The 25,401-nt window shown below is 41.5% G+C and overlaps 1 protein-coding gene across 7 annotated transcripts in view; it reads right to left on the bottom strand.

The window, feature by feature from the left end:
* Positions 1-25,098, bottom strand: part of MECOM (MDS1 and EVI1 complex locus) — a 701,730-nt gene extending 676,632 nt beyond the window's left edge. For 4 of the 7 annotated variants that reach the window (XM_066241043.1, XM_066241046.1, XM_066241044.1 and 1 more), the window contains exon 1: positions 24,766-25,098. In XM_066241043.1, coding sequence (XP_066097140.1) covers positions 24,766-24,802 — 37 coding nt within the window. In that variant the 5' untranslated portion in view covers positions 24,803-25,098. The remainder of the gene's footprint in view (positions 1-24,765) is intronic. The other 3 variants (XM_066241058.1, XM_066241047.1, XM_066241059.1) reach the window with 2 other exon arrangements.
* Between the last annotated feature and the right edge of the window lie 303 nt (positions 25,099-25,401).

The raw sequence follows: 25,401 nt of genomic DNA, 5'->3' as shown, positions 1-25,401 counted from the left end.
GAGGTTATTATGCTAAGTGAAATAATCCAGGCAGAGAAAGAAAAATATCATATGATCTCACTTATATGTGGAATCTAATGAACAAAGTGAACTGAAGAACAGAATAGAGGCAGAAGCAGGGTCACAGGGACCAGAAGGACAGCTGTCAGAGGAAAGGGGGATTAGGGGATGGGATCAGAGAAGGTGAAGAGATTAGTTAAATTATATATACATAACACATAGATACAGATAACAGGACAGCAAATCCCAGAGCAGAAGAGGGAGGAAATTAGGGAGAGGGGGACAAAAGGGGTATAAATAGGGACACAGGGGTGGGGGTGAGGGTGTTATATTCAGTGGGACACCTGAATCCATGTAAACACAATAAAATTAATAAAAATTTAAAAAATATATGCCTGTGGCATATATATTCCAACATATACTGAATTTTTGAGATTATCACGCCTAGTGAAAAAAAAAAAGAGCCTATCTTCAAGGTAGATAAGGCTCAAATCACTGCAGAGAGCATTCTCCTTTTAGGAAAGTTATTAGTAATTCTCAAGGCTACATAATGAGATGTTATGATGTGATCGAGCAAATCACACCAAGAACAGTAGAATGAAGCAAGTGGTCACATTCCATACACCCTGGAAGCAGCCTACAAGTCTTGACCAGTGTCACAGATTGACTTGGAAGGTTTCCTAAGGTGCAGCTCATTGTATTAGGTATCAGAGTATTTTCTTTCCTTGAGAATAAAACCTTGGTGACTGTGATTACTATCACTCAATGGCAGGAAGAGAGATCTGATACACAGATCATGAGGCCCTTGCGTAATATTTTTTTACCTTGACATTTCCCATCCTCTTCAGGTCCATCTACCCAGTATTTTTAGGTCAAAGAAATGAAGATACGTTGCTAATTCCTGGATCAAACCACACCTATGCTGTAATTTTAATATTGCAACATTTCAACAAGATGCTTAAATCACTAGTATCTTATGCATTTAGGCAAATGGGGAGTTCATTCAGGGTTTTAAACTGTGCCCGGCAGTAATGATGTTGAATGCACTGATTTCTGTGCCAAGCCTAGGGGCTGGAACATTGGCTTAGACACATGTGCATAGCACAGCAAGATGGTTGGCAAAAAGAACTGGAAGAAAGGGCAGTGCTCTTTATTCTTATTTCTGTTTTACAAATAACATGTCAGTCTTTGGATAGCACTATCTTCTGGATAAAAACTATGCTTAAAAGCAAAACGCTGCTTTTGAAACCCAGCAGACTTCAGATTTGGCATTTTGACCAGATCATTGCTCCCAGACAGAGCTACAAGTGTCGAGAGTTGGAGAAAACTCTTTGAGATCCTAAAAAAAACCCTTCTCTTTGAACTGTAATGACAAAAGTGAGGTTGCTTTAACTGCACAAGGGATAAAATACACTGAAACTGGTGACCATGAGAAGAGTAATTTGCCCATCTGCTAACCCAAGGTTCTGGGGCATATACCTCAAGCACGGCCTGAAATTTAGTACCCATTCAACATTCAAATATCCTTCATAATTAGGCACATTTGAAGGCACAGAAGATATATTTAGAAATATATCTTAAAATTTATTTAAAAATTTATGCAAACTTTTAACCCCAAAATTTTTCTGAGCTTAGAGGGATATAGGTCAAAGAATTGTTTGCAAGAATAGATGTAAAATGAAGGTATGCTCTTGGTCACATGGGCCATCCAGATCATAACGATTCAACATGAATAGAGCTGTTACCCTTGCTCTTACACTCACCCCACTGTGCTGAAACCCTCTGTTCACACGTCTGTCTCTCTTAAGAGACTCACACACAGTTCCTCAAGGGCAGGATACATTTTATTTGTCTTTGTATACTCAGTGCCCAACACATTGCTTAGTTCAGGATGTTGAATATATAGACAATAAATATTGAATAACTAGACTGAATTGTGGATCCAGACACTTAATATGTTCTTCTGATGCTGCCAATAATGTAGTGTTTACAGACCAAACACAGAACTCTCATCTTTATAAGAAGACACACAAACAGCCATGCTGGCTCCTCGGCTGTAGCATCACCTAGTTCAATGTACATGTAGTATCTATAAATGCACTGAATAACTGAAATAAAATACAATGCTCATACACTTTTTCTGTTTCTGCCCTAAGTTAGAGAATGAGACAAGTTGAATATGCTTATTATAATCCAAGTTTCAATGAGCCACACTTCAAACATTTCATAATCATTCTCCTCATTTAGCTCTCTGTTCAAATGCCATCTTCTCAGAGAGGACTTCTTTGACCACTCTTCTAAAAGAAAACCCCTGGATGCTGGCTAGCATGTTATCCTGCTTGATCTTCTTCATACTACAAGTCAATATCTAAACATATGAGACCATATACATTTATTTCCTACAAAATGGGAGCGGCATATAGGCAGGGGGCTGCTGCGTTCCCTTCACCTTAGAATTATAGCTACTCCATAAATAGTTGTTGAATGAATGTTGGTGATAGTCACCAAGTAAGTATTTATAAAAGGCCTGGTTTTATTTTCAAGTATCTGAATAAAAACCATATCAGTATTAACACGTTGATATTTAGTGAGGCAGGCAGGGACCTCCACAGCTGACAGGCATAAAGAGAAATGAGGTTTGGTACTATTTTCAGATGAAAGACCCCAGGTACCCAGAAAGGCACTGCAGCTTGCAGGAGCGTGGCTTCACCATGCTAACAAGTTATTTGAAGAAGAGTCGGGCACAAGATTCAGTGTTTCAAGTTCACAAAACCATTTTGCAGGCACTGATAGCCAGCAAGAGGCACATGGGCATCTTTGTCTCAATTAACAAACCATTGTCAGGGATTGTCTGTCAAATGCTGACACTCAATGTATTCAGGAAACTGTGTGTTTCTAGGATTTTTTTCATTGTTCCTTTTATATACAATCACTATTTATTGACTGTGTTTGATTGATCTCATTTCAAATATACTTTGAAAATGTTAACAAGGCAATTCCCCATGGAACAATCTTTATGCATCCACAAAAAATTAATATGAATCTGGAACTAATGTTGTACTCTAAAGAATCAAAATCACAAAGAAAATTAATTCTTAAAAAGACTTATATGCCTAAAATTTTAATTCTTTGGATGGTACATTTTCAAATTCAATCTAAAATGTCTAGTGTTTTTAATCTAACATAATCCAATGAGCTTTAATAAGCAAAGCTGTTCCCACTAGAACCAAAATCCAGCTGTTCCATTTTTGTAACCTTCTGTGTAAAGGAATGAGATGAGCTCATTTTTTTTCTTAATTTTTTATACTTAATTAACAACATCATTGCCAAAAAAATTTTTTTTTCAGAAGTCTCTCTATCCCGGTTTATAGCTTATAATCAAAAACTGGAATTTTGCATCTGATGAGCTTTATGTAACATTATACTTTCATATTTTTGATGCTATAGTTAAAAGTACAAGATAGTTTCCATTATGAAAATTTTCCCATAGCCTGGTTACCCAGTGAAAAACATTTTCCTATAAAAATGGCCTTTCCAATTCATAGGTTAGAAATTATTGTATCTTTTTAAAGAACATCAAAAAAATTTTAATTGGCTTCAAATAATTATCTGCATTTATCTAGTCTCATCAATTGGCTTAAGGTATAGATACAAGATAAAGTAGGGTGATGATAATGTACTATGCAAACAAATAACAATAAAATAATTAAAATAGGAAGAAACTCGAGAGTGACGTCAGGGAAATGGCGCCGTGAGCAGCGCGTCCGACAGCTCTCCCCTAAATCACAACAAATTTATCAACTAGAAACAGAAAAATTTATCCTCGGAGCATTCCGGAGTTCCACACAAACTGATAGCGAAAGGACTGTTATCACTTGAATCTGAGAGATGAGGGTGTGGAGGAATCTACCACAGGGACGTTCTTTCAAACCGCAAGGAAGTGCGCCTGTGGTGAGTCAGCCCATATACTTGGGAACCGCGAGCCGCCGCGAGTGGCCGACGCGAGCCGCCACCGCGAGCGGCCGCCGGGAGCGACCCCCGCCGCCTCCGCAAGCCGCCGCGAGCAGCCGCGCGCGCCCGGTCCGGTTGAGCACCGCTGACGTTCCCAGCGGCCCGCACACTGCGAGTGGGGGTCGCCGGCCACCGGTGCCCGGAGCGCCCCATTCGCACGCGTGCCTTGGGCATTCCACGCGCCCAGGGCGCCCTGCTGGCCCGCACACCCAGGGGGCTCCATTATCCTGCGCCTGGTGCGGTCCAGCCGCCAGCGGCAGGGCGAGCGGGAGAGGCTTGGGAGATTCTCTCTGTGGGGGGGGCACCTCACCCAGCCATTCAAGCTAACAATCAAGCGTTGGGGGAGGGGCGCGCGCAGGCAGCCTAAAATACCTTCGGAAGCACAGATGCGACCCAATCACTGAAATTAGCTTAACCCATAAAATCTGCGCACCCTCGGTTCTAATTGATAAGATCTCTCTCAGTTCAGCGATCCAAGACAAGAGGCGTGATATTTTTTAGTGCCTCTCGCTAAAGGGGCGGGGGCAACTTCTGATTGATAGAGCCTCCATATTCAGGGATAAACGCTAACAAGAAGGACTTGGCAGATAATAAGGTCTATACTACACTAGTCGTAAGCAGAGACTAGTGCCTCTTCTTCCCTGCAAAAACAGGCTACAAAGCATGGAAAGCCTGGGTTGAGAGGTCCAACTAAATGATAGGCGCTGAACAGTCACCTTGACAACAATTGACTCCCACCCCCGCCTGATTACACTGGAGGCCCTGACTGTCAGAGCCTTTCCCAAAGCCTTGCACTGAGTGGGGATAGAGTGGGGATTTCCCAGCTCTTTGAGCCTCTTACTCCCCAGGCAGAAGCAGTTGCAGCCTTATAGCTGGATCACCAGACTGCTAATTCAGAAAGGGGGGACTAGGAGAGAGAATCCAGGAAAGCAAACTCTCTCATCGTTGGACCCTGCAAACGCCAACAAGCCTTTACTTCCAGCAAGACTAAAGCCAATTATCTGACATTGCCATAGAATCCCATCAACTGCAAATCCCTACCTAAGAGTGACACAGGGGCAGAGCCTGGGGTACAGAGTCACCGACCAGGAAGAGGGAGAGAAAAGAAAAAGGAAGAAGTTAACCTCTAAAAATCAATAAAAACCCACAGACTTTACAACTTGATCCACTAATTTTTTTTGTTGTTGTTGTTGTTTGTTTCTTCTATCTTTTTGCCTTTATTTCCTCCACCTCGGTCCTTCTATTCTCTGCCCATCTTATGCTTCCCCATTCTTGAACTACACTACCCATGAGCGTTGCATTTTATTTTTCTTCTTCATCCTCACCCTCCTTTAAGGTTATACTCCAAAACACTTAACTCTCACTCTCTCCTCTTTTGTTTTTTTTGTTTGTTTGTTTTTTTTGTCTGGCTTTATTGTGTTTTTTTCTCCTCCTATTTTATTTCTTCCTTCGTTTTTCTCTTTTTCTTATTTTTTCCTTTCTATTCGTTTTTTCTTTTCTCATTTTACTTTCCTCCCATATAATCCTCAATCATGAACAAATTAGTTAATTTGGGACTCAAGGCTTTTTTTTGGCTTTACTTCTCTTTTTTGCTTTTGTTTTTATTTTTTTTTCTCTTGTTTGTTTATTTTTGTGGCATTTTGGGTCCTCCCAACCCAAGGTCTCCATTGTATTTAGTCTTCGCTCCACTTAATACAACAGATTTTTACTTATTATTTTTATTTTTTCTTCTTTATTATTCTTTTTTGGTCCTTTTTTCTGATTCCCTCTTATCCCTCTCATTATATCTCTTAGTTGACCATCACTTACAAGCAAATCATCTTATGCTTGTCTAAGATTTTCTTCCTTTTTTTTTTTTTTTGCATTTAGTAGGTCCCTACTCCCTTTCTTTGCCCCTTGAACTCTTCACCCCAAATCAGGCCCTCCATTATAGGCACGCTATTTCCCTGAGGAGGGGAGAGGAGGGAAAGAGAAGAGAGAAAAAAAGGGGGAAATAATAAATTATTACTGTTTTTTTGGGGGGTGTTTTACCTTTTTTTTTTTTTTTTTTACTTTTTGACCTTTATTAATTCTAATTAGTGCTATCAATAAGACCACCCTCAGATGCCGATAAGAAAGAGGAAATCGAATATTATGGATACAAAAGAAAGAGAGGTAACACAAATAGATGTGGAAAAATCTATGGAGAAAAGACTTAACATATTGGAAGCCTTGGAGCTAAATGACAGAGAATTTAAAATAGAAATCTTAAAAATACTCAGAGATATACAAGAAAACACAGAAAGGCAATATAGGGAGATCAGAAAACAACTCAATGAACACAAAGAATATATTACCAAGAAAATTGAAACTATAAAAACAAATCAAACAGAAATGAAAAACTCAATTCACGAGCTGAAAAACGAGGTAACAAGCTTAGCTAACAGAACAGCCCAGATTGAAGATAGGATTAGTGAAATAGAAGACAAACAACTTGAGGCACAACAGAGAGAAGAAGAAAGAGACTCAAAAATAATAAAAAACGAGAAAGCCCTACAGGAATTGTCTGACTCCATCAGAAAGAATAACATAAGAATAATAGGTATATCAGAGGGAGAAGAGAAAGAAAATGAAATGGAGAATATACTCAAACAAATAATAGACGAGAACTTCCCAAGCCTGTGGAAGGAACTAAAGCCTCAAATTCAAGAAGCAAACAGAACACCAAGTTTTCTTAACCCCAACAAACCCACTCCAAGGCACATCATAATAAAGATGACACAAACCAATGACAAAGAAAAAATTCTCAAGGCAGCCAGGGAAAAGAAGAGTACAACATATAAAGGAAGGCCTATTAGATTATCATCAGATTTCTCAGCAGAAACTCTACAAGCTAGAAGAGAGTGGACCCCAATATCTAAAGCCCTGAAAGAGAGGAACTTTCAGCCAAGAATACTATACCCATCAAAGCTATCCTTCAAGTATGAAGGAGATATAAAAACATTCACAAATACAGAAAAGATGAGAGAATTTATCAACAGAAAGCCCCCACTCCAGGAAATACTAAAGGGGGTTTTCCAACCAGATTCAAAGAACAAAAGAAAACAACACCACAAGTAACAGCTCCACCAAGAACACAATAAAACCAAACTTAAACTGTGACAACAAAGAAAAAAAAGGGGGGAGAGGATGGAGATTAACAGTAGCAGAGGACGATGAAGTGCAGAAATACTTATAAGATAGGGTACTACAATGAATATGGTAGGTACCCTTTTCATTACTTAATGGTAACCACCCTTAAAAAAACCACCACAAAAACAGTTGACTTAAAAAAGGTAGCAACAGAGGAAAGAAGTATGGAACACAAACAAACAAAAACAAATGATAGAAAAACAAAAGAGAAGAATCAAACTAGATACAAAACTAACAGAAAGCAATTTATAAAATGGCAGTAGGGAACCCACAAGTGTCAATAATTACACTAAATGTAAATGGATTAAACTTACCAATAAAAAGACACAGAGTAGCAGAATGGATTAAAAAAGAAAATCCAACTATATGCTGCCTACAAGAAACACATCTAAGCAACAAGGATAAAAACAAATTCAAAGTGAAAGGCTGGAAAACAATACTCCAAGCAAACAACACCCCAAAAAAAGCAGGCGTAGCAATACTCATATCTAATAATGCTGACTACAAGACAGAAAAAGTACTCAGAGACAAAAATGGTCATTTCATAATGATTAATGGGAAGTTGAATCAAGAAGACATAACAATCCTTAATATATATGCACCAAACCAAGGAGCACCAAAATATATAAGACAGCTACTTATTGACCTTAAAACAAAAACTGACAAAAATACAATCATACTTGGAGACCTCAATACACTGCTGACGGCTCTAGATCGGTCATCCAAACAGAGAATCAATAAAGATATAGTGGCCTTAAACGAAATACTAGAACACCTGGATATGATAGACATCTACAGGACACTTCATCCCAAAGCGACAGAGTATACATTTTTCTCTAGTGTACATGGAACATTCTCAAGAATTGACCATATGTTGGGCCACAAAGACAATATCAGCAAATTTAGAAAAATTGAAATTGTACCAAGCATATTTTCTGATCATAAAGCCTTGAAACTAGAATTCAACTGCAAAAAAGAGGGGGAAAAACCCACAAAAATGTGGAAACTAAACAACATACTTCTAAAAAATGAATGGGTCAAAGAAGAAATAAACGCAGAATTCAAAAGATATATACAGACAAATGAAAATGAAAATACGACATAGCAGAATCTCTGGGATGCAGCAAAAGCAGTAATAAGAGGAAAGTTCATATCACTTCAGGCCTATATGAACAAACAAGAGAGAGCCGAAGTAAACCACTTAACTTCACACCTTAAGGAACTAGAAAAAGAAGAACAAAGACAACCCAAAACCAGCCGAAGAAAGGAGATAATAAAAATCAGAGCAGAAATAAATGAAATAGAGAACAGAAAAAATCAATAAAACAAGGAGTTGGTTCTTTGAAAAGATCAACAAAATTGACAAACCCTTGGCAAGACTCACCAAGGAAAAAAGACACAGGACTCAAATAAATAAAATCCAAAATGAAAGAGGAGAGATCACCACAGACATCATAGATATACAAAGAATTATTGTAGAATACTATGAAAAATTATGTGCCACCAAATACAACAATCTAGAAGAAATGGATAAATTCCTAGAACAATACAACCTTCCTAGACTGAGTCATGAAGAAGCAGAAAGCCTAAACAGACCAATCAGCAGGGAGGAAATAGAAAAAACTATTAAAAATCTCCCCAAAAATAAAGTCCAGGCCCAGACGGTTATACTAGTGAATTCTATCAAACATTCAAAGAAGACTTGGTTCCTATTCTACTCAAAGTCTTCCAAAAAATTGAAGAAGAAGCAATACTTCCAAACACATTTTATGAGGCCAACATAACCCTCATACCAAAACCTGGCAAGGATGGCACAAAGAAAGAAAACTACAGACCAATATCTCTAATGAATACAGATGCTAAAATACTAAACAAAATACAAGCAAATAGAATACAACAACATATTAAAAAAATAATACATTATGATCAAGTGGGATTCATCCCATAATCTCAAGGATGGTTCAACATACGCAAAACGGTTAACGTAATACACCATATCAACAAAACAAAGAACAAAAACCACATGATCTTATCAATAGATGCAGAAAAGGCTTTTGATAAAATACAACACAATTTTATGTTTAAGACTCTCAACAAAATGGGTATAGAAGGAAAATATCTCAACATGATAAAGGCCATATATGATAAACCATCAGCCAACATCCTATTAAACGGCATAAAACTGAGGACTTTCTACCTTAAATCAGGAACAAGACAGGGTTGTCCACTCTCTCCACTCTTATTCAACGTGGTGCTAGAAGTTCTGGCCAGAGCAATCAGACAAGACAAAGAAATAAAAGGCATCCATATTGGAAAAGAAGAAGTAAAGCTATCACTTTTTGCTGATGATATGATCCTATACATCGAAAACCCGAAGGACTCCACAAAAAGATTATTAGAAACAATAAACCAATACAGTAAGGTCGCAGGATACAAAATTAACATACAAAAGTCCATAGCCTTTCTATATGCCAACAATGAAATATTAGAAAACGAACTCACAAAAATAATCCCCTTCACGATTGCAACAAAAAAAATAAAATACCTAGGAATAAACATAACAAAGAACGTAAAGGACCTATATAATGAAAATTACAAAGCATTGTTAAGGGAAATCGAAAAAGATACAATGAGATGGAAAAATATTCCTTGTTCTTGGATAGGAAGAATAAATATAATCAAAATGGCCATATTACCCAAAGCAATATACAAATTTAATGCAATTCCCATCAAAATCCCTATGAGATTTTTTAAAGAAATGGAACAAAAAATCATCAGATTTATATGGAACTATAAAAAACCCTGAATAGCCAAAACAATCCTAAGGAAAAAGAATGAAGCTGGGGGCATTACAATACCTGACTTTAAACTATATTATAGGGCCACAATAATCAAAACAGCATGGTATTGGCAAAAAAATAGACACTCAGACCAATGGAACAGAATAGAAAGCCCAGAAATAAAACCACATATATATGGTCAAATAATCTTTGATAAAGGGGCCAACAACACACAATGGAGAAAAGAAAGCCTCTTCAACAAATGGTGTTGGGAAAACTGGAAAGCCACATGCAAAAGAATGAAACTCGACTACAGCCTGTCCCCGTGTACTAAAATTAATTCAAAATGGATCAAAGACCTAAATATAAGACCTGAAACAATAAAGTACATAGAAGAAGACATAGGTACTAAACTCATGGACCTGGGTTTTAAAGAACATTTTATGAACTTGACTCCAATGGCAAGAGAAGTGAAGGCAAAGATAAATGAATGGGACTACATCAGAATTAAAAGTTTTTGCTCAGCAAGAGAAACTGATATCAAAATAAACAGACAGCCAACTATATGGGAACTGATATTTTCAAACTACAGCTCAGATAAGGGCCTAATATCCAAAATTTACAAAGAACTCATAAAACTCAACAACAAACAAACAAACAATCCAATAAAAAAATGGGAAGAGGACATGAACAGACACTTCTCCCAGGAAGAGATACAAATGGCCAACAGATATATGAAAAGATGCTCAGCTTCATTAGTTATTAGAGAAATGCAAATCAAAACTACAATGAGATACCACCTCACTCCTGTTAGATTAGCTATTATCAACAAGACGGGTAATAGCAAATGTTGGAGAGGCTGTGGAGAAAAAGGAACCCTCATTCACTGTTGGTGGGACTGTAAAGTAGTACAACCATTATGGAGGAAAGTATGGTGGTTCCTCAAAAAACTGCAAATAGAACTACCTTATGACCCAGCAATCCCTCTACTGGGTATATACCCCAAAACCTCAGAAACATTGATACGTGAAGACACATGTAGCCCCATGTTCATTGCAGCACTGTTCACAGTGGCCAAGACATGGAAACAACCAAAAAGCCCTTCAATAGAAGACTGGATAAAGAAGATGTGGCACAAATACACTATGGAATACTACTCAGCCATAAGAAATGATGACATCAGATCATTTACAGCAAAATGGTGGGATCTTGATAACATTATAAGGAGTGAAATAAGTAAATCAGAAAAAAACAAGAACTACATGATTCCATACATTGGTGGAACATAAATATGAGACTAAGAGACATGGACAAGAGTGTGGTGGTTACCAAGGGTGGGGGGGGAGTGAGGACATGGGAGGGAGGGAGGGAGAGTTAGGGGGAGGGGGAGGGGCACAGAGAACTAGATAGAGGGTGACGGAGGACAATCTGACTTTGGGCGAGGGGTTTGCAACATAATTTGATGACAAAATAACCTAGACATGTTTTCTTTGAATATATGTACCCTGATTTATTAATGTCATCCCATTACCATTAATAAAAATTTATTAAAAAAAATAATAATTAAAATAAATTAAAAAGCTTGAGACTTGAAACCCTGACAACTTACTTATTCTTATCCAGATAAAGCCATATGGATTGATTCCAGCTACACCCTGGGCAACAGGAGAAAATGGAAATGAAGCAAAAATATGAGGTCCAGAACAACCCAGCAAGCTTCAGATATGACATCCATCACAGTGGACTGTACAAAGATGCACCTTGTCTCTGGACTTCAGCTCTTGGTCTTTCAGGGGACGAAAGTGCTTGGAAATCTGCTCTGTCCTGACAGGGTGAGGCAACCCTCTGTGGCTTGCCCAAGCCCCATGTTACCCACTGCTCAGAGGCCAGCACACTTCACCCTGAACTGCCAGCTTCCTCTCATTGTACACTTCACTTTCATTTTCCCCAGCGTCCTGGTTTGGGGAACTTCTCTGTTTGTTCTGTTCTGAAAACTGGAAATGACCCAAATGTCATCCATAGGGAACTGGTTCAATAAAATGTGTTACATCCAAACAATGGGAAAGCTGCTGCCTTTAAAGACTGGCTTAGAGTGTTTTGTACTGACTGGGGGGACGGTCTGAGGTGTACACTATTAACTTAAGGGGGGAAAAAAGCAAGTGGCTATATAAAAAGTCATAAAGCTGTGTGTGTATGTGTATGTGTATGTGCTAATAAATACATGGGGGAGATCTGCAGGACTTTAAGCAATGATTAGTGGTCATCTGCAGGCAGTATGTGACACAAGAAAGAAGATCAACTGCAAAGAACTTTCATTTTCTATGTGATAATTGTTGCAGCTCTTAAATTGCTAGAACAAGCGCATATAAATTTTTTAATCAGAAAAAAATCATATCTCTAAGATAATGAAACAATATTGATAAAGATTTTAAGATGTTATATAAATAACATACTAGGATGAAATATGTCTGAACACATATGCGAACAACTATAATATCTATGGCATTCACACATCTTATATAATATTCAGTCTATGAACTACTGAAACTGTATGGAAAATTTTTATACATACTTTTTTATCAGATTCTTGCAGGAGTCTGAGATCCAAAAGGTCACAAAGCATGACCTTAACAGAACAAAGATAGTTGTTCCATCCCTCCATTCATTTTTATCATTATTTTATCATGAAACATTTTATTACTATTTAATTTCATAGTTCTGGCCAAAGGCAAAGTCTTAAATCAACAGCAAACTATGAAAGCCATGGTTCTTAGTCTCTGCTCTCATTTAAAGAAGTTCCCAATGCCTTAAGAGTGGGATAGAAAGTTATACCAGGTTGGTCATGGGAGAAGAAAACTCTTAATGGGCAATGAAACCCTGCAATCATTCAGGGCTTGAGGCACAAATAGCCCTGCTTTCTCCATAGAGATAAGAGATTTGTAAAATGGGAGTGGGGGATATGGAGTAAAGAATGGGGTGTGAGGCTGTTGGCAGAGAGGAAGAAGTCATAATTGCATTTGAATTCAGGCGACCTCATTGTGTGAGTGGGGTTAATATAATCAGTGCAACAAGATTCAATGCGCCATCATTATCTGTCAGCCTTAAATTATTTAAAAAGACTTTTAATTATAAATGCACATTAAACTATATGGCAAAATTCTTGTGGTTAGGCTATAGTAATACAATCTAAATTTGGGTTAAAATGTATGTAAAACCTTGATTTCCAATGACTTTTGTGTAGCTGGCTACTCCTAACTTCCTAGGAATAACAGGATTTCACAAACTGTCTCACCAGCTCTACCTTGACTCCATTGACAATCTTGAGAGTCAGGTCTGTATAGTTTCCATAAACCTTAAGATCAGGTGTATAGCAATAACAATTTGCAATTTAAGTGAGGAGTCATGGCTTATACCTGCACTCGCAAAATCAGGAGTATTGTTGGTGAAAATTAAGACTAATACTCTATTTTCCAAATGTGCTTACCAGGTGGTTTATCACTGTCAAAATGGGTCAATTGTGGATTTAGTATGCAATTAAAGTGTCAGATATTCCAGAGTTCTACTGCTGACATTACCTGACTGCACAGTTTTACAGGCAAAGAAATTGAAGGGGTTCACATAATCCACCTAAGCCCATTGGTAACAACCATCACCTAATTGTACCGTTGTCTGCCATATGTAAGTCATAGAACCAGGCACTATACAAAACAAAACTGGGCTCTCCAGAGTTTTATAATTTAGCTAGAAAAATTAGATGATAGATAGATAGATAGATAGATAGATAGATAGATAGATAGATAATAGATAGATAATCAAGGAACTTGTAATAAAAATGACAAAATGATAGTAGGTAAAAATTATTCCACAGCATTAAAATGAAAAGACAGAAAAATCATGTCTCCAAAGAGTGATGAGAATGAACTTCATGAAGAAGGAAGGTTTTTAAATAATCTTAAAAGAGTTAGATATTGATGGTCAAAGTACAGTGCGGGTATAGCTGTAGACTATGACAGTATGGTAGCCAAAAGTTGGACGATGGAAACACAAGGCTTGGCCAGCAAGAGAATGAGAGGGACAGAATCAGTAAACAAATCAGGCTGAATGGACCAGTCTTGGGCAGGAAGACAAATAAGCCTAAAAAGTTAAAATAATGAACATGTGTTGAATTCTTACTATATTTAAGACCCTTTAAATGCATTATTTATCAAATCCTTACATGAGGTAAGGATTTTTAGTCTATTAGTGAGAAAACTGAGACACAGAAAGATTAAGTGGCTTGTATTCATTTTACCCAGGTGGCAATTGGTGGAGCCAGGATTCGAACCCAAACAAATTTAACTCCTAACTTGGCCTCAGAATCACCACATTTTTCTAACTCAAGAGTAGGAGGCCTCCCAAGAACCAAGCAAGGAATCTGGGCTTCAGCATCAGGTATAAAAATTGGGAGCTAGGTAGTTGATAACTCATTATTAATAGTGCTTATAAGCATGGTTTGTCACTACTCTAAATCCTGCTCTACAAGTATTGCACTATTGGATACTTTTTCAACAAAGTTAACTGATAGTAACAAATATTTATTGACCAGTCTGTTTATTACAATACTGATTTATATATTATAGAATTCTTATTTCAAACTTCATTGCGCCGTGGTGGCGCAGTGAATAAAACATTGACCTGGAAAGCTGAGGTCATTGGTTTGCAACCCTGAGTGTGCCCGGTCAAGGCACACATGGCAAGCAATCAGTGAACAACTAAAGTGAAGCAACTATGAGTTGATACTTCTCGAGCCCCACCCCCTCTCTCTCCTCTTTTTATTAAATCTTAAGGAAAAAAACCCAAAACATTTATTGGGAATGTGCATTGAACTGGTAGTCTGTCACTATACCTTGCCCTTTTAGCCCTTAGGATTTAATTTTACCTGTTATTCTACCTACGACTTCTACTAGAAATACAACCCATGATAATCAACAGAATAATGTATGATTATTTCCAAATGTTCCCTGAACATATCTAACCTTGCTGCAAGGAGAGTCACTTTTGTCTTTTAATAAATTCATCCCTTAAAAACTATTTTCTCCTGCCCTGGCCAGTTGGTTCAGTGGTAGAGCATCAGCCTGGCGTGCAGGAGTCCAGGGTTCAATTCCTGGCCAGGGCACACAGGAGAAGCACCCGTCTGCTTCTCCACCCCTCCCCCTCTCCTTCCTCTTTGTCTCTCTCTTCCCCTCCTGCAGCCAAGGCTCCATTGGAGCAAAGTTGGCCTGGGCACTGAGGATGGCTCTGTGGCCTCTGCCTCAGGTGCTAGAATGGCTCTGGTTGCAACAGAGCGATGCCCCAGATGGGCAGAGCATCGCCCCCTGGTGGGCATGCCAGATGGATCCCTGTCGGGCACATGTGGGAGTCTGTCTTACTGCCTCCCTGTTTCTAACTTCAGAAAAATACAAAAAAAACCCAAAAAAACTATTTTCTCCTTAAGTTTATGTCTTAAAAATCTATTAGAATCTTCAGTTACACATGTACAGGACAGGATATTTGGACCCTCTTAGAGGGCAGGGGTGAACTCTTTTTCTGTTATACCCACAGTAGCCAAATGACTTCTTCTCCCACTGTGGAAAACCACAAAAAACTGTCTCCTATGATTTACTCCTCAACCCCAGCTCACAAATCAAATGGGTTGAATGAAAAATAAGAAAGAATGGTGGCCAGTGGCTATGTGAAAGGAGAGTGTTTCAGTTTATTTTCTTAAACCAATTAATGATGGAGCAGCATGGAGGGAAAGAAAGACAAAACATGGCCGTGAAAGACTTTTTTTTCCAGCTAAATGGCCAGATATCAGATTCTGTAATAAGTATTTCCACCTATCAAAACACACACACATACACACACACACACAAACTTTGAGGTGGAAGAGGAAGATACAGATCTTAAAAATATAAGGAAATATTCAGGAAGGCCTCTGGATATCATAAAATGTTGGAACTTTAAAGGACCCTTGGAAACCATCTAATCTAGACAGCACAAACCCAGGGTCCACGACCTACACATGACACACAGAAGTGTATGGGTAGGCCTACGGGATGTTGTTTGTTGTAGCTGTTGTCTTTTAACTTGAGTCAACTTTTTAAAGTAGAGAAAATTCACAGAACAAGCCAGATGTGTGACTTTTTTACAAAGTGGAAGACTTAGCAGACCCCGGTCACCTTGCACAAATGGCAGACGTGAGCTGGAAGTCCTGAACTCCAGTTTGCCAGTCCCCACCACTCCCTCTTGTTCTGGAATACAAAGGTTGGGTGTCAAAATTGTTAATAAAAGTAAGAGTTTATGCTTATACCCACCTTGCTTAAGCATGTACTATATCTGCCAATTTCTGTAAGCATTTGAGTTTACAAGCTCTACTCTAGATCAGACCTCTCATTTTAAAGACCAACTCAGTTAGGGTAGTAAAGTGACTTACAAAATTCATTCTATGAAAAGTAAAATATTCATACACAATGGATCATGATCTAATAACAACTGGAGAGTACGCACAACTAACTTTATGCTGTGTGCATACAATGTTGAAATCTGTGGGGCAAAGTTGAAATCTAAATCACTTCATTTATATAGTGTCCTCACCAAAAAAAAAAAAAAGGTAAAGATTCTCAAATTTGCCAAATAAACTTTTTTGCCTATTTTGGCTTGGTATAGACAGTTTTTATGAACCCAAATTTTAGATATGACTATCTTTTATCCTGAGGACATGCTTTATTGAGAAGGCATACAAAATGCTTACTCTATACATGCAACTACTTCTACAGTGAAGGGGGTAAAAGAAAAAAATACAAGAAGGATAATAATGTCTAAAAAAGTTTCTCTTCAGAAAAAAAATTATTTTCTTAATTGAGAAATGGGGAGGCAAAGAGATAGACTCCTGAATGCAACCCAACCCAGATTCACCCAGCAAGCCCCGTACTGGGCAGTGCTCTGCCCATCTGGAGCTGTTTCTCTGTTGCTCAGCTGAGGCGAGGCCATGGAGTCATCCTCAGCACCCAGAGCCAACTTGCTCCAACTGAGCCATGGCTGCAGGAAAGGAGGGAGAAGGGAGGGGTGAAGAAGTAGATGGTCTCTTCTTCCCCTGCATGCACTGACCAGGAATGGAAACCCAGGGTGTCCATGCCCCCAGGCTGATGCTCTACCACTGAGCCAACCAGCCAGAGCATCTTCAGAAAATTTAATTGATATATTGGAAGAGAAATGACTAAGATTTGTTAGGTGACTGCTTGTGACTCAAATACCTTACATACAGCTACCCCATTTAAACCTCAGATCAGCCAAGAAAGGGTAATATTGGTACTCCCACTTTACTGGTAAAGATGCTGGGGCTCAGAGGCAGTCCCTAACTTCAAGATGACCCAGCTATCCAGTCAGGGACAACACCCAGATTCACACACTGATAAACACGACTGCAATGTTACTGAGAGCAGGGGAGTAGCTTGTCCATGCTCACAGAAGGATTGCATTGATATTTGTTTTGTAAGCCTGTCTATTGTTATGTACAAAGCCCACCAAGTGTTATATACAAAGACTTGCATAAATGCTGTAATGTGAACAACCCTAGCACACAAAATTAATTCCTTTAGGCTGATTCTTGAACAGGTTAAGAAAGCTTTGGTTCTTTCTCTTTATATAGTCAGTGACCCTTAAGCAGGTGTCTGCTAAGGGAATTTATAAAATCTCTTTTCTAAATCAAATTTCTCCTTTAGAATTGTTATAAAAGTTAGTAGTCAAGGATCTGGCTAATTTACAAGCAAAAAAAAGTTTGCAAATGAATAAGAATAATAATTAAAATCAAAATAAGAAGTAATTCAAGAATGAGAGCTTTTGAAGAGTCAGGAATTTGATTAAAAATTCAATTGCCCTTTTTTTCTATAATGAAACAGTTCTTTAACCACAAAACAGCTTTTATAATAATGCAGAAGAGTATGGTTCCAAGTAAAACACTCTCCCATTTTAATCATGGCTATTATTTTTGAAAATGAAAATGGCTGAGGTCATTGTAATCTATTTTAGGGTTTGTATGGGTTGGTGGTATTTTTTTTCTTGGCTTTGAGCTCTCGACATTACCAGCTAAACATTATGGGTTTTGCTGTGTGCCCTTTCAAATCCCATTCTTTTTAATAATGTTGTACTTTATACACATAAATTAGAGTGAATTCCACTTTCTTTTCTAACAACTCCAGATGGGGTCCACACTTTCAAGAGAACTAGACTTGCTTTTTTTTTTTAAATTGTGTATACTTCTTAGAACAAGTATGTTCCTATCTGCATTAAAATGCCATAGATGTTCAAATGCTGAGAGATTAGTAAAAACAGGATTCATGTGGTCCTTTTCAAAACCATACTGAAATATGAGAATAACATCTGTGTATCTACCCATTCCAAGTTACAAAGACAGACACAGATAGAGAAAAAAAATGCCAAGAAACAGAACTCCATCTGGGCAGAAGTCTATACCTACCAATACCTATAGTCTGGGGAGTACCTAGATATACAGTTAGACTCCTCAGTGAAGCTCTCTGTCCCCCTATAGGACATAGCAGGCAAAATTATCACATGCTTAAAGACATTACAGTTACACAATCAGACAGGCCTCCCTTAAGATGTAATTAATGTTTCACTGACTTTCTGAATTTAGTATGGTTTTTATTATTATAATTCACTATCACATCACACTAAACAGCCCAAGATCCCTCTAAATAGCACCAACCCAACCATACAAGAGAATGTTTTTGCAAAGCATACATATTGTGATTTTTCTACTAAAATACTTTAAGCTTTGTTTGTTTGTTTGTTTATTTTTTAAAAAATCAAGTTGCAAGGCCAATGTAATAAGATGCTGTAGCTTCTATGAAAGGTGAAATAATTTTAAACACAGACACACAATGAGTTTATTTATTTAGAAACTTGTTAAAGAGAGTCTGGGAATTCAAATATTCAATGTTGACATTGTACAGAACTGGCTGAGAGCCAGAACTCAGTCCCCAGAGGGACCCATTGGACAAGGAATTCAGGCCTTTCTCTCCTCCCACTTGAGCTAAATAGGTAGAGGCCATTAGTTATACCCACAGCAATATCTGAACCGCACTCAAATAAGCTGCCCTAGCCAGGGCACTTCAAAGGAGGGCAAGTGTGTTTAGCTTTTTAGTGCTGAACTAGAGCAATATGTCACACTTTTGAAAGAGTTTTGTAAACAGTTTCTTCCTTATGTAGAAACAATTCTGAAGTTTCTTGTATGTCATGTAAGCAAAGGTAATTAACAAGGATTATATTTTGTTCATTTACTGGGGGGGGGGGGAATAATACCAATCTGTGTGTGAACAGAGAATTCAGAGAATCACAATGCTTCTCGCTTCCTTTCTTCCTCTCTTGTTTTCTGTTCCATTTGTTTGTCTCTTTTTATCCTCTTCCTCACACTTGTTCTCACTACACAGTCAATTTCCTTGAGAGTTCCCTGGTAAACACAGAAGGCCAGAAGAGGGGGGAAGGGGGGATCTAATTTTAGAAAGAAGACCACAGCAATGGAGTGGGGAGGGAACTAATGGTTCATACTGGGCAGTCCAGCGGAAAAGAAAAGCAGACCCCACAGACCTTTTTAGAAAATGCCTAGAGCAGCGGCTTCCAGCTGAGGAGGGGTTCACTGTCACTCTGGAAAAATGTGCCTAACATCCTTTTAGTGTGACTGTCTCCCCATCGCTTCCCCAGCCTCTCACTCCCCTGCCAAACGGGGCTGGGAAGGGGCCTCTCTGCTGGGAAGAGTGAATAAGCCAGGTGTGCCTGCTCTCTTTACTTGACTAGGTTTCTGAACCTTGGATGTGTGAGTGTGTGTGAGTGTTTGTGTGTGCATGTGTGTGTATACCGTCAATGCAAACTGCTCTGAGGGAAGCAGGCATATAGCCCCTGAGATTGGAGAGGGGAGGAGGGTTCTGGCCTCAGCCTGGGAGCCAGGGGCTGAGCAGCTGGAGGAGAGAGCTGTGGGAGCTGCCCTGGGGGGCTCTGCCGCCCTACTGCCCAGGGCCTCTCCCGCTCTATGCTCTCTATCGAGACCGCTTCCTCCAAACCAAGAAGCTTTGGGATGAGGGATGGGAAGGTATGTCTAGCTCTTGAGAGTAGTGCTCTGCCAGGCACTGAGTACCTAGGGAACAGGGTAAGAGCCATTGGTTGGGAGATGACAAGTCAAGTTTCTCCACTTCCAGGCTAGCTTACAGCAGAGACAAAGCAAAGAGGGAGCAGGGACAGAGGCAGGAGCTGGGTGTGCTGAGGGCAACTCGGGGCTCTCTTGCCCTCCTTGCCCAGGAAAACAGAGCCAGGTGTTCTCAGCTGTGGCCTTCCTGCATCAGGCCACATCTGCAGCCTCAGATAACCTGGCCCTAACTTCCAAATATGAAATAAAATAAACTGCAAACGACAAAATGTTTAAAGGGAGACTGCTTACAGAGTTATTGCCTTCAACTTTTTCCAAAGAAGAAGGAGGAAGAGGAGGAGGAGAAGGAGGAGGAGGAGGAGGAAAAGAAGAAGAAGAAGAAGAAGAAGAAGAAGAAGAAGAAGAAGAAGAAGAAGAGGAGGAGGAGGAGGAGGAGGAGGAGGAGGAGGAGGAGGAGGAGGAGGAGGAGGAGGAGGAGGAGGAGGAGGAGGAGGAGGGGGGGGAGGAGAAAGAAGAAAAAAACAAAAATTTCGTGAAATTACATGTTAATTTCTATTCCGTAAGCGACCTACGTGTTGAATGCCGGCAGAGGAGGCCCAGCCCGGTGGTAGACTTTGCTCTGAAAGCTGAGTGCTGAGCTACCCTGCAAAAGACACACTCACAAACACTAGCACCGTAGCCAAGACCTTCGACTTTCCAGCCCCTACAAATAAAAACCTGAAAAGGAAGCCTTTCTTTCCATCCTTCCTGCCTCTGCAGCTAATGAACCGTCGCTTCCACAGTGTTGAGGATGAGGGGGAAATGAAAAGCGTTATTAACCTTCCCTTAAACACAGATTTTTTATTATTTTATTTTATTTTATTTTATTTTATTGGCGAAGCACATAGAAATGCTTCAGAAAGACTACACTCCAAGTGCCAAAAGCAATAAAAAAGTCCTAAGCCAGGGTAATGGTCAAGTAATGGCAAGTAAACTGCCTTCCTAGAAGCGGCCTCTGCCTCCGTCGGGACAGCGGTTTTTCCTCCTCAAAAGCCGTATGAAATAAACAACTAAAATGTATATTTTTTTTAGCAAAGCTCTATGTTTTCATCTTTTTTTAAAGGATGAAAGAAACGTAAGTAGGTAGGCGAGCGAACAGCGCAGTTTGGAATCTGAGTCGCATTTCCTTTACCATCTTCGATATTGGTGCTTCTACGGTTTAAGCTCAGGAGGAAGGGTCGTCATCTACCTTCCCTACTTGAAAACCTCTTTTTAAACAGAGATCAAGTGTACAAATAACAAGTGCCCCTGCAGCCTTCTGGGTCTTTACGAGACTTCTGGGGGGCCGGTAGCTGAGGGAGGTTAGTCGTTGCAATTCGTTCATTGCTGTAATTGAAACCCTGAGGGTATCACTTCAGGGAAGTGAGGTCCAGGGCTCTAGACGTGCTGAGCAAACCTAACCTCACTTCTTTCCCGTCATCAGGAGAAAAACAGTTGCAACAGGCATTTCTAGCCCGGCCCAGGTGCTGTCTTAGCAGCCCAAGAAAACGCTAGGAGACCCCAGAGCTGCCAGAGTGGGCTTGGTTTTTATTTTTCTTTTTTTGAAGATGGGAATAAAAGCCATGGGCTTTTGACAGTACAGATGTCAAGCTTCTTGTTTTTCCCTTCTTAATTTTTTAATTAAATAGTTTATTCCTCCCAAATAATTGCAACGAATTTACCAGTTAAAACTATTATGTTTTTTCCTAAGCCCTGTAAATTAGAAAATGTGTTGTGTATTCATTTTGGGTTTGACTTTAGTGGGTATTTTCAGGGTCTGTGGTCCCTGGTCTTGGTCCACGGGCTCCCGTACCGACGCCAAGACCGCGACAGGGCTTGGCCACCAGAGAAATTTACGAAAGACAAAAAGATTAACATGCAATCGAGAAAACAGCTGTTTCTATGTTATTTGCTTCCATTGCAATGTTTACTTTTGTGACAATAAAGGTAGGTTTGTTTTTAAAGTATACTGGTCACACTGCCTCTTCCTAACCAGAAAAAGAAAGAAAACGGTGCAGACAGTGCAGCAAAGTTTCGTTAGATTGCACGGCAGGGGTCACCACCACACGCTTGGAAACTCACACACTACGCGGGGGAAGGAACTAGCGCTTCGATATACAAAAATGCATAGTTTTAATGTGATTTCCTTTATTACTCAGATTGTAACTGAAGAATTGCATAAAGTGGTACTTCTGTCTGAAAAAAAGCAGCCACGGTGGCAACCGCTGGAACAGCGCGAGCGGGAACCGAAGACTCAGCAAGAAAAGTTTGTAAGAGTTCGTATCTAGTTAGCAGAAAGCGGCAGCGGCATCCTTAGAGACACTAGAAACAAAATAAATGGGTCTCCCACTGGATGAATGACAACGGTCACCAGATCGGAAAAGAGGCTTGGTTTCTAAATGCTAAATGGGCTGTGCGTGCAGGAATATTTTAATACGACAGCATACAGCTTGGCAATTAAAACAGTTGAAAAAGTTGCTCATGACAATTCTAAGGGTTTTGTGTTCTGCTTTCACTTCGGCGGATACCCGGCAAGAGGCGCGCGAAGCCTTCGGCTTTCATTTCACAATTTACACTTGGTTGTAATAAGGCTGTCTACCCCCCCCGCCCCCATCCCATACCCCCCCCCAAACACACACACACACACACACACACACACACACACGCACCTAACCTTTAGTTACTATTGAAGTCCCCAAGCCTGCAAGCACATTTATTCCTCCTCAGATGAAAATAAAGACATTGGCCTCATTTAAAAGCAAACAGGAAAAACAGTAGTTCCACCAGCGCGCTGACACTGTCGCAGCTAAGTGAAATGAACAATATCCAAAGGAGAAACAGATAGACCGATGACCCAAAGAACCTTATATTTAGGTTAATCCTGGAGACCAGGGCGAAAGGAAACGCACGGGGGAATGAGGGAGTGCTTGGGTGAGGACTGGAGGGAGCACTGGCAAGGCGCCCACAGGGGCAGCTTCTCGCGGGGCTGGCCCGTGCTCTCCCAGCGCCAGAGAAACCAGCGGGCCGAGCCGGAACCTGAGGCTCCCTTTCGCGCTGCCGCTGCGGGCACTCCAGAGGCTGCGTGGATGGCGTGGAGAGTACTCGGTTTTATTATGCGAGGGAGGGGTGGGGGAGAGACTAAGGATTTCACTGGGGAGACGCATCCCACCCACCCCCACCCACCTCTTCTCTCCCTAGTCCACAAGCAAAACAATTAGAGTTCTGTTGTCAGAAAATGGGAAAGCGAACAGAGGCCTGTCCTCTCCGGGTGCTGTCCCAGCCCCACTGCTGACACCTCGCTGAAAAGCACTGTGGGCTGCCCCGAGTTGCTCCTGGTCTTGGTACCAACAACGAGTACCCTTAGACTCGAGGTAGAAGCATTTCAGCAAACTCAGCCTAGTTGCTAACACTCCCGGTAGACGCTCATGCCATCTCAGAGAGTGTCGGCTCCGCAAGCAATGCTGGGCGAAGTCACCTAACACTTCTGCAAAAACAGTGGGAGATGGGGTCCCTCCGCCCCCTTCCGAAATCCAATTGCCCTTGTCTGCCCCAGGCCGCTCCACGCAGAGCAGGCAGGGGGCGCCGGCAGGGTTAGTGACCCGAGACCTGGGCTGCGTCCACAAGGAGAGCAGGAGACTCCGCCGGCCCTTCTCCGCGGCCCGAAGTCCCGGCAGCCCGCCCCCTGGGGGTCACTAGGCGCCCCGCCAGCTTGAAACTCAGGGGCCAGAGCGCGCCCTTTCGGCCCCCTTCTCCTCGGCAGCTGTTGCCGCTGGCTGCACGCCCTCCACTACCCGCTTTCCGCTCGTGGGTCCTCTTCTCTCCCCACCTGCTAGCAGCTCTGCGGAGCCAGTAGCTCTGCTGCCGGTGCGCCCATACACACCCCGAGACTACAGCCCCCACCATCGTCTCCCCCTCTCCCACCCCAGTCCTCCCGCGGCGCCGCGCACGCTGGAGAGCACATCCGAGCGCACAGCGCCCACTACCGCAACCGCAGCTCGGCGCAGCCCGCCAGCCCGCGCAACTTCCAGCGGCCGCCTGGCAACTTTTCCCAACTCCACCACTGCTGCCTGCCGCCACCACCACCGTGGCTCCCTCGGAGCCTGCCACCCACCCAAACCCCAGAAACAAACTGAGGACTAAAAATGCTTTCTCCCCCAGCCCGCCCCCCCCGGCTCCCCCTCCCACACCCGGTACTAGCTGGTTGGCCAGAGGCAACTCTCCTCCGCCTGGGGGAAGGGAAGAGGAGGGGGAGACTCTCACATCTCCATTTCGCCCCCCCCACCCCTTCCCGCTCATTCTCGCGCTCTCTCCTCCCTCCCACCCCAGTCTTTGCTACCCCACCCCCACCCCCACCCCGGGGTTGCCACAGCTGGTCGGCGCGAGGCTGAAGGCTGCCTGGCTCCTCGGGCGCCCAAAACAGGAGAGAAAGCGCGTTCGGCCGGGAGGGGAGGCTGGGACCGGCAGGTTGCTGGGGCGGCGCTGCGCCTGCCCTCCACCCGGGGCCCCGGAGCTAGAGGCAGCCCCGCGCTCCCGCCCGGAGCGCTGGAGACAGATATGCAAGATGGCAGAGGAGGGGGAAAGCCAATAGAAAAGGGATATTGCACCTACTTGTGGCCAGTTTCCTTGCCCTGCCTTTGGATCTCATGCTGTGCCCAGTCCTGCAGCCGCTGGTGTGTGGTTGGGTTTTTTTTTTCTTGGATCTTTTCCTTCTTTTGCTCTCTCTCCCTCCCTCCCTCTTCTCTCTCTCTCTCTCTCTCTCTCTCTCTCTCTCTCACACACACACACACACACACAAACACACACACACACTTACACACACTCTCCGTCTATCCCTCTTTCACTCTCTCTCCCTCCCTCTCTCCCTTTCTCTCAATCCACACTCGCTATCTCTCCAGCATTGTCAGTTTGGACACCTTCGCACATGCGCGCTAAACGCCCCTCCAACATCTCAGCGCCGCCAAAAAAAGTTTGGAGCGATTTATCACTTTGATTTGGAGATCTTGTCAGATGGCAATCGCCGAGGAGGCGGAGAAAGGGAGCTACGGGGAGGGCGGCGGGGCGGGGGGACCAGAGGGGAGCAGACACTGCGCCCCCCCACCCTCCAAAAAAAGAATGAAAGACTAGCAGAGTATTGATTTCTTGTTGGAATCACCAATAAGCTGTATCATTACTATTACTATTTTCCCCACTAGAAATTGCAGGAAATGTTCTATACCGTACAGACCTAGGAGGCGGGGTGGAGGA

This window comes from Saccopteryx bilineata, chromosome 8, assembly GCF_036850765.1.
Source record: "Saccopteryx bilineata isolate mSacBil1 chromosome 8, mSacBil1_pri_phased_curated, whole genome shotgun sequence".
Taxonomy (NCBI): Eukaryota; Metazoa; Chordata; class Mammalia; order Chiroptera; family Emballonuridae; genus Saccopteryx; species Saccopteryx bilineata.
This window is presented reverse-complemented; position numbering and strand designations above follow the sequence as displayed.